At 30.1% G+C, this 10489-nt stretch overlaps 1 protein-coding gene across 1 annotated transcript; it reads right to left on the reverse strand.

Moving 5' to 3' along the window:
- Nucleotides 1-3510: 3510 nt before the first annotated feature.
- Nucleotides 3511-6250, reverse strand: LOC107496810 (uncharacterized). The gene is made up of 4 exons (XM_016118141.3): nt 6118-6250; nt 4651-4752; nt 4382-4548; nt 3511-3724 (listed from the first exon to the last, which is right to left on the reverse strand). The coding sequence occupies exons 1-4, from the start codon at nt 6221-6223 to the stop codon at nt 3617-3619; spliced, it is 483 nt and encodes a 160-aa protein (XP_015973627.1). The 5' UTR covers nt 6224-6250; the 3' UTR covers nt 3511-3616.
- Between the last annotated feature and the right edge of the window lie 4239 nt (nt 6251-10489).

Genomic DNA, 10489 nt, shown 5'->3' on the forward strand with positions numbered 1-10489 from the left:
AGCTACAAAATGATGTCCAATAATTCTACGACTCTAGAAATATGACAATAATGATATTTGTGAGCTACTAATATTGTCAATTAACATAATCTTACTCACCTTGACAAAAGCCCCAAATTTTCTAACCCTAATTCGAATTTTGCTATACCCACAAGTATAGGGATGCTAAAAATTTGAGATATAGCTAATTATTGAGTCAAAGAGTTACTTTGAAACCTCAATAATAACCGGAACTCAAAAGTTGAATACTTTTTTTACTAAATAAGTTGAAGCTCCATGGTTTAGGGTTGTGATAAAAGAAATTTGAATGAATAAAATAAAGAAGAGAAGAGAAGGAGAAAGAAGTAAAATGAAAGAAGTGGATTTAATGATAGTTTATGATTTCAAGAAGAAGAAGAAATGAAATTAAAAAAAGGATAAGGGTTTCGGGTGAAAGAAATAAGTGGGGTTGGGGAGGGGGTGAGTCACCTGACTCACTAAGTCCCTCTTCTCCTTTTTTTCTCTCTCTCTCTCTTCGGTTATAACAATATGAATTTGGATCCTCTAAAGTTTGAATTTCACTTTAGAGAGTAAAGTGTGATTTTCTATCCTTGAATAGTTTTTCTTTCGTATTTATTTTTGGTCCCACCTATGAAATCAATGGTGAGAGATCACACTTTACTCTCAAAAGTAAAATTCAAACTTTAGAGAATCCAAATCCATTATATATATATAGGAAATCAAAAGTTTCATTTGTGTGGAGCCAAAAATATTCACAAGCATAAATTGCTGAGTTTTATGTATTTGAGGCATATTTTTTATACTCACATTTACTAGTGTAGACAGTTCCTTTAGCAGTTTCGCCAAATGCCAATGTCTTCTTCTTTGGTTGGACAGTGTTAAGACAATGAAATATTTTTCTAACATTTTACTTTCAAATCAGATAATTAAGTGAAATAATTATATAGTCAATGGAGGCTCAGAGTTACGGTAACAATAGCATGATCAAATTAACTTGAGGTCGAGAGTTTCAAACAAAATTAATATTATTTAAATTTTCTTGAATTTGGGTTTGTTTGGTGAGCTTAAAATTATTCAAATATATGGACCATATGATTTCAAATTCCATGGAATGGTCCATATGACTTTAAAATTATTTTTATTTTTTCATAAAATCTTTAAAAAAAAGATAATTCTTTAAAAAAAAGATAATTATTTTAAAAACAGATAATTTAAAAAAATAGAAGTTGACTCAAACAAACCATATTAAAAAAGAACTACCAAAGTCCAAAAGAATGTATATAATGTCTCCTATGTTATTTTGCCTTGTTTTGTAAGTAAACCAGTAACGATAAAGCAAACCCTTTTAGTGCTATATTATACCACATTGTAGTAGTGATTGTACCCCCACGAATTTGTTTGTTTCTTCTTTCCGTAATTAATTCTACCAAAGATCGAGTTTTGAAACCCTTAATTCACTCGAAACATCAACAACCAAGCTTTTCAATGGCAGAGGCAGAGGTTGCCCCAAGAAAGAGACTCATAATTAAACTTCGTTTGCCGCCTTCAAGACCAGTATCATCTGAAGAATGCACACTAAAGCATGATGCTGATACTGAAAAGCGTGGACCAGAATTTATGGCTTCTGATTCATGCAGCCAGAAGAGGAAGAAAGATCAGCATTTCAGCACTACTGAATACTCGTGTAATGTAGTGGGAAAGAGCAATGCTGAAGGTTCTAGAACCTTGTCAACTGATGCACAGTGCAAACAGAAGAAGGACGATGATGGTGCTGATTCTCGCGGAGACAGAAAGAGAAGAAAGTTGGCAACTTCTGAAGTTTCTGTTTCCACAAAATCTTCTGTGCAAGAACACCACAATGTATGTTCAAAAATCCCAAGAACCGGTTCTAAGGTGCTTGACTCAAAGAACAAGAAGAAGGAAGAGGAAGAACACCACAGTGCATCTTCAAGAATCCCAAGAACCGGTTCTAAGGTGCTCGACTCGAAGAACACGAAGAAGGAAGAGGAAGAACACCACAATGCATGTTCAAGAATCCCAAGAACCGGTTCTATGGTGCCTGATTCCAAGAACACGAAGAAGGAAGAGGAGATGGAGGTTGTTCTGAACGAGCAGAGAATGGATCGTTATCAAAAGATGCAGTGTTGGGTGATCTTGAAGCGCTTCATGGTTGGAAGAGATGGCTGGGCTTTCAATAAGACTCTGGATCCCAAGAAGTTAGGGATTCTTGGTAACAACTGTGAGAGTGTGTTGTTGAAGCCAATAGGATTTGAGGAAATAGAGTCGAAGCTGCACAAATTCGTGTATTCAGGGCCTGATGAGTTTGAAAACGATATGAGGCTTTTGTTCTCTTATGGATTCATGTACCCTCAAAGGGATCAGATTCATAGAGTTGCAAGGAGATTCAGTGAGAGCTTTGAAATTGCATGGAAGGCTTTGACAGAAAAGTGGTCAACTGAAGAAAGGAAAAGGAACAATATATCAAAAGGGGAAGAACTAATAATAAAGCGGTGCACCAAAAATTTTAGTACAAAGCTCTGAAACTGTTATCAAAGGAAGAAGCAGAAAGTGGAAGGAGGCCACGTAGGCATCAACGTGCTGGATTCAACTCTTTTGCTAAGTACTATATTATTCTTTGACAATTTTCTTTACCAATGTTTATCAAATAAACTCAAGCCAATTACTTTCTTTTTTAATTCATTTTAGTGTGATGAAAGTGTGAAATCCGTACACTTGGTTCTAACTTCAGTCAAATTTTAACTTACTCATGTTTGTGACACTGATGTTTTAATTTGTTTTGTTAATAATATTCTAATTGTTCTTATTTTTATGTTAATTTCTATTCAATTATCACTTTTTAGATTTCTTTATTTGGCTTTATGTCATCAATTCGTCCCATGACAAACTATATTATTCTCCTTAGTGTTTTTCTAATTTTCTACAAGTGTTTAAAAATTGTCTCAAAATTTATTAGAATCTAAAATTGTTATTTGGCCAAACAAAACTATTAATTGTTAAAATTAGTTTCGGTCAAATTTATTATTTCAAATTGAGTTTCACTATCAGTAAAGATTAAATATAATTTAAATATATGATCCATATATAAGATCCCATGGAATTTGAAATCATATGGACCATTCCCCTCAGCGTCAACTCTTGATTATGATCAAGCTAAACCTTTCTAACCTTCCAATTTGAGCTAGACTTATCAAGATAAATGGATAGCTTCGCCTCACAGTTTGTTCGTGTTTTCAGCCTATGAGATATGACTTGATCAACTCTGTCATAGACTCATAGTGCTTTTCATCTTTTAGACTGACCAGTAAATGAGATACGTATTTATTTATTTCGTTTATATGATAAACGAGAGAAGTAATGTGATCTTTTTTTATAAAAACGCTAATAAATATATATTTCGATGATTAATATATTTATTTTATTTATTTAAAAAAATCCGATAATTTTATTCAAATATATGTGACAGTCACACTAATTATTCTCTTTCGGCAATTTACGTCTCATAAAACATTTCATTGATTACTATTCTAATTCACATCAAACACTTAACAACGAAGATGAAATAGTTCTAATAAGATCAGATTTTGAGTTTGGAAAACTAGATTGAAGACACTGATGATTCAGAACCGATTTTGAAGGGAAATTTAATGCAGGTTAATTGGTTGTCTTTATGGTCGTTGAATGTCAGCTTCACATTATAGGTTCCCTGCAAAAATAGCCAAGTTAAAATAATGCATAAGAAGAAGTTAACAAGAAATTAGTGGCAAATTATTTTTTATATTGGGTGAGAATGATGGTTTTTATGATTATGGATTGTAAAAGTGTGAATCTTAAATGTGGCATTATTTGATTTAAAATGTAGAAATCGAATCCTTCTATTTTTATGGAGTAAAAATCAGATCCTCTGGTTTATGAACTTTAAAAAAAAATCACAACAAACAAAATAAATTCTCCAATTTCATATTATAGATCTATGATATATAAAAATGTTATTCGAACACCAGAATTAGTTATTAAAATCAGCCACCAATATATTTGTATATAAATATATGTGTGGTTTAATTTATTTTCAAGGAAAAATTTAGGAGGCCAATAACTTTTGTATTTTTTGGCCAGCATTTAACCATCAAAAGAAGAGTGAGTGATTTCTCACTATTGGATATAATCTCACACCATTAAAAATACTATTAATGGCCAAATTATGGTTACAAAATACCAAAGTTGCTGGCCCTAGCATTTTTCTATTATATATTTGTATTCCAACATATATTTTATACTGGTGGCTTGACTTTGGTGACTGATTTTAATGTACACGTAACGTTTTCGTATTATATATTCGGTTTATTGTAACGGAAAAACTAACCAGTGGAGTATAGGAAGGCAACAATTCAGTGTGAATGAGGGTGAAATCGCCAGCAGGAAGAGGACAAGGTGCTTCCTCACATAGATCATGGTGAAATGTAGCAGGTGCTCCTTCTGCTCCAGCATATGTAATTTCATACACTAAGTCCCCACTTGGAATTGTTTCAGCTGCATCAAACATATATAGCTTCAACACATTATATATCATTAATTATTGATGGAATTAAATTATGAAGTTTAAGGGAAAAATAAAAAGTGTTATATATATACGTGTATAAGCAGAGATCTTGAAGGTGAAAGGCTCTCCTCTGACCACAGGATCTGGTAATATCTTCACATCACTCACCTTCACAACATAGTTTGCACTCTTCTCTGCATAACATACAGTTCAAATTAAATAAATATGCAAGTCAAAAGTTATACAATTATATTATGTGTATACAAAAAATTAGTCACTAATCTGTACTGTGTATGAAAATACGAACATTTCATAAAAAATGTTATTGTATACTACTATAAACAAATTTGGTTATTCATCTATACATATTTGATTATTCTACTATTATAATATGTTTGATTATGCTGTTAACTGATTATTTAGTTAAAAAGAATATGTAAACTAATATGCATAAATATATAGTTAGAGACTGATATTGTATATGGAATATTTTTGAAGTTATAATATTACTGTATCAAATTAACGTTAATTATTTTTTATATGATATATGAAGTTGTGTAATATATTCATATGAGTCCAAATTGATGCATTTTACAAGTGTGATATTAACACAAATCGTGAATACCGATTTGTATATATAACAAAAGAAATTGTAATTTATTATTTTATAATTTAAATTTTTTCTTAAAATCATGATTTCTTCTTATCCTATATATTTTTCATTTATATTACTGTATTACACCAAAATATCATAATATTAACAAAAATCACAAATAACATTTTAATATAAAAAAAAGTTAGCCTCAAATTAAATGTAATAACTTATGTTCTTTTTTTTTGGATAATAAAGTTTAGCAAATTTGATGCTAGTTTGTTAAGTTGCTAAAGTAAGGACGTATAGTGAGAGTTTTTTAACATTTATAAAGATACTTATAAATCATTGATTAAAATAATCATCATATATCAATATAGTGAAAGTTGAACTCATCACATTTTTATAAGTGACAAATTTTTTATTAACTATATTCCACAAAGTTAAATAACTTTAATTTAATGATTAGCAATTTAGCAGACATGCTTTATGTTTTGAATCTTTATTTTAAAATTCAGCATTATATTCCATTTTCCTAATAAAGAAAGGCCTAAGCATAAAGAAAAACCTATCAATTTTTTAACAAGCTAAGAGGGATAGGAAGGGTTTTATTCAATTCCCAAAAAAAATAAAATAAAATAAAATAAAAAAGTGTGGAGAGTTGACCAACATTTACATAAAAATTATCGACAATTGGGTATAATTTTTCATGCTGGGAACAATATAATACCAGAACTTTAAGGCATGAAATTTAATTAATTAAATATATATGACCTGCTGCTGAATGAATCTCTCTAAGCTTATCAATCAATAATGGATATATAATCACATAGAAGAAGCTCTAAATAACATAACATGAAGCAGGATGAATGCAGAGAATGTTAAAGAATATTAGAATAATAAGCCAAAAATCATAGAACTCATAAAATAAAAAATGGTAGCAAATAAATTAATAATTAATTTTTACCGCAGTATTTGATAGTCTCAGCTTGAGCTTGTAGCAAAATGGTGGAAGAAGAAATGCATAGGAAGAGGAGTATTTTGAGCACTGAAGCAGAAGAGTGAATCTCCATGGCTATTGATGAAATCAGATTATGAAAATGCTTAGTTTATAAAGTTTGTCAACATATATATACGACAAACTAGTTACTAGTTTTAGTAATAATTTAAATATTATATAATAATAACTCGTGCAGCATGTGGCTCAATTTTTTCTATTATTGTTATATTTATTATGTGTAGTGGTAAATAATTTATGATTTATCTTAGTGTTTAATTATGTTACTGAAGTACTTAATCATGTTTAAAATTTTATTGATTAATTCAGTTCAATTTGTTTAGTTTTATGGTATAAATTAATTGGATTCTGATACAGGGCTAGGTAGGATGAGATGGGTATGAGACAAGTATATATACCTGCAGATTTGGGACAAAAATTAAGATATCCTTGAATAATTAGAGGAAAATGGAATAGTGAGTGTTCATAATACCCGTTCCATCATGCCTCATTATCATAATATTTTATATTTAATATATATTTTATACTAATAATTAATTTTGATAATTAATTTTATTATAATTGATATATTTTTTTTGCATTTTTATCCATTTATTCTACTTGTTTCATTGGATCACTCTTTATAATAATGCTGTGATATTAGTCAGCATTAACCAAATTAGGATCGATTTTGTAATAAACTTATCAAAATTGAATTTTGAAAAAATAACTGTAAATTTGTAACGTATAGAAGTAACTTTTACTAAACATAAACATTAATTATACTTTGTAAAATNAATATTTTTATATCATCTTTAACTTTTAAAAATTACGAATATAAATATATTTTTTTATATTTATCAAACATAAAATAAAATATTTATACTTTTAAACATTATAAACACCTATTTGAAAACTGTAAATACTAAGTATTAATTGAATTCAAAAGTTTTGGAATATCAATAATTTAGATTAGATGGTGAAAAAAAAAGGAGAAAATATTTTTTCCATTTAAATTTTAAATCAGTATTTTTTTAAGTATTTAATTTGACATCAAATTTATTAAATTGTACAAGAAAGGAATGGCGTCTTTTTTTATTCCAATATTACGTTTATATAGAACGCATTTTGAGTTGAGGTGTGCATGGTCTGACTCGACTTGAAGATTCGGCTTGGTTTGGAACACTGTAGGAGTTATTTTGGTATTTACCAGGTCTAGGATCGAGTAAGAATCTAAAAAATAGACTCGGTCATTATTTTGGATCGGATCCTGGTCATGACTTAGGTCACTCGAACTCGGCCTGGTGGTCCGGTCATCATACACAATTAATATTTTGTGTTATTAGTGATGAATGATGGCTATTCTTATGTAGAATTTAAGTATTGTAAACCTTAATATTTTGTGTTATTAGTTACTGATGAGTTTGGAAAACTCTATTTTTAATTAAGTGATGATCAAATATTATTAATATAATTAATTGCAAAATTATTAAATTGATTTTGGATTAAATGTTGATTAAAATAATTTTGCAATATAGGTTTTTATTGGGCCGAAATGAAAAGAAGAGATTCCAAACCCAATAAAATCAAAATTCAGCCTTATGCAATTTTTGTCATATGAATGTTGGATGAAATGTTTTATTAGATGGGCCAGTTTTATTTATTATTGATATAAGCCCAAATTATCTCTCATCTATGATCCGAAACCAAGCTTGAAAGAAAGTAAATGTATTGCGTTTAACTTTCAACGGAATCCATTTCTAGTGAAATTCAAATTTCATTAAAGTGAAGTTAATACATGTATTGGAAACATGAGAGAGATATTGAAAACATGAGAGAGATTGTCATTTATATGATTGATGACATTAAGGCTACACGCTACTCAGGGAAGGAAAAGCAACTTCTTTTCAATTAATTTGTTTAATTCATTTAATTGCTTCTCTTCCAATGGTTTCTTCTCTCTCATTCTTTCTTTCTTCTCTTTTGGTCATTACCCAGCAAACTATGGAAGCCATGACTAGACACCGAAGAGAGGAAGAAGCACGCCAAAAGACCATCACAATGATGGCAAGAAAAAACAAACAAAAAGTATGCTGTGGCTAAGATTCTCATTCACTTGTGGTAAGATTTTGTAATGAGATCTTGACTCCTCTATACCAAAAATGGTAGAGAAGATCTCGGCCAGCAAAGAGAAGATCTTTGGAAGGATGGCTTGTCTCTGATCTTGCTCAACCACTACAGGAGGTAGCTACAGTGGCTACGTGATGGAAGAGGCAGAGATAGGAGCAGATGAAGCTATCATCATTATGAAGCATCAAGGGCTAGAAGTTCATCTTGGAGAGCAAGAAAAGATGAAGGGCTCGGATTGATGAAGATTGGTGACCAAGGAAGGACTAGAGATAATTGCATGTTGGGTTTTGCATGGGTTATCTCTTCTCTCTCTCTCTAGCCGAACCGGTTCTATTTTGAAGAAGAAGAAGTTTAGCTTGGTTTGTTTGGTTTCAACCGTGAAGGCTTCTCCCTATAAGTAAGGGTGAACAGTCAGGGTTTGAAACAAGGAGAAAGTGTGAGAGTGCAAGGCATAGATTTCTCAGAGCTACCTGAGCTAACAGATTTTTTCTCCTTCAATGTATTATGTTTTGTATTTTTCTGTTTAATTTTGTCATGCCTTGAGTCTCGTGGAAAAAGGCTAACAGTGAGGTTTGTATGAAAAAGCCATAGAGCGAAAAAAGGCAGAGAGTGCAAAATTAAAAGAAAAAGCCATAGATGTCCTTAGAGTTCATTTGTTCGTATATGTTGTGTTTCATGATTCTGTGGGAATCCCCTTATAAGTTGGGTTAGTACTTTACAGTCTGTAATCAAGAAGATTATAGTGAAATTCCATCATTGTTGTGATAGAGACTGGATGTAGGCTGCACTGCACTTAGCAGCTGAACCAGGATATATTTGGGTGTAATTTTCTCTCTCTTCTACTCCATTTCTATTTTCTACTGCACAGAAGGTAAAACTGAAAAAATATCTCGTGTCAAGTGACGAGACAAAAATAAAAGTCTCGTGGCTAGGAACGAGACAAAAATAAAAAAGTCTCCAAAAGTTGCTTCAAAGACCAGCAAGTGTTACTAAGCAAAAAAGGGGACTAAGATTCAACCCCCCCTTCTCTTAGCCACTGAAGACCATCAATTATTATAAAACTATAAGTTAATGTTTTATGTTTAAAATGCATAAGATTTTAGACTAATGCATAATATTGGGTTATTTGTATTGATTTAAATATTTGGTGTTATTAGACAATATTAGTATTGATTATGGTTATGCTTTAATTTTAGAGAAGAGTTGGTTCTTGTTATATTTTGCTAAGTGAATTTTACCATGTCAAATAATGGTTGGAGTATTAAAAATTTCGATATTTTCACATGCTAACTTATAAGAAGGTATTAAGGTAACGTAATGTTAACGGCCCGATTTTCACCCGGTTTTTACCCGGTATAATCGTGGCTCGAAAGTGTATATGTTTCATCGGGTTTAGGGTCAGATTCGGATCTAATAAATAGGTCCGGTATATATTTTGGGTCGAATTTGGGTCACATCAAACTTAGTTTCACTCGATCCATACACACCCCTAATTTTGAATAGGCTAAAAGTCAATCAAATAAACTCATGAGCCAATTTAAACTCGATTAGTTAGCAGGTTAATAAGATGCGCTCATGAGTTACGCAATTTTAAATTTAAATTTAAACTCGAATCTTAAATGAGTTGAGTTTGAAATTAGATAATCTTAATTTATTAACTTTTGGATTATCTTAATTATACATATAATTTATTATAATTATTTGTATTAATATATATTTTATATTTTATACACATATATACATATATAATTTTTATATATTATTATGACAAAGGATATAAATTATAATCGATAAAAATATAAGTTTTTATTTGAATAGAATTATAAAATGTATTCATGTTATTTGAGTTTGTTTGTAAGTTTTTAGGAAGTTGAGTTTAAACTTTATAAATAAGCTCGATTATTAATAATTCGTGAGTCGAATTTAAATTTAGTCCGACTCAATTCGAGTCACTTCTAATACTAATTAAAAAAAAATAGTAAAATTATTTTTAATTTTCACACCATTTATTAATTTTTTAGGATGCCAAATTGTATTCATTTGATCACTTCCTATTTTATTTGTTTTTGGTTCAATTATAGAAACTTATTTAGAAAATGCTAAAACTATAAAGAGGTTAGTTAGAAGTTAATAATTAATTTAGCCAAAAGTATTAAACTAAATTAAAATTTTTTTCACAAAATAATTTTTACATGCACAAAAAGCGAATAGC

Source organism: Arachis duranensis, chromosome 7, assembly GCF_000817695.3.
Source record: "Arachis duranensis cultivar V14167 chromosome 7, aradu.V14167.gnm2.J7QH, whole genome shotgun sequence".
In the NCBI taxonomy this organism is placed as follows: Eukaryota; Viridiplantae; Streptophyta; class Magnoliopsida; order Fabales; family Fabaceae; genus Arachis; species Arachis duranensis.

Coding starts and splice junctions, on each gene's coding strand:
- LOC107496810 (XM_016118141.3), bottom strand. CDS start 6,223: ATGGAGATTCACTCTTCTGCTTCAGTGCTCAAAATACTCCTCTTCCTA. Junction 4,753..6,117: donor TGAGACTATCAAATACTGCG/GTAAAAATTAAT, acceptor TATGTTATGCAG/AGAAGAGTGCAAACTATGTT. Junction 4,549..4,650: donor CAAGATCTCTGCTTATACAC/GTATATATATAA, acceptor TGTTTGATGCAG/CTGAAACAATTCCAAGTGGG.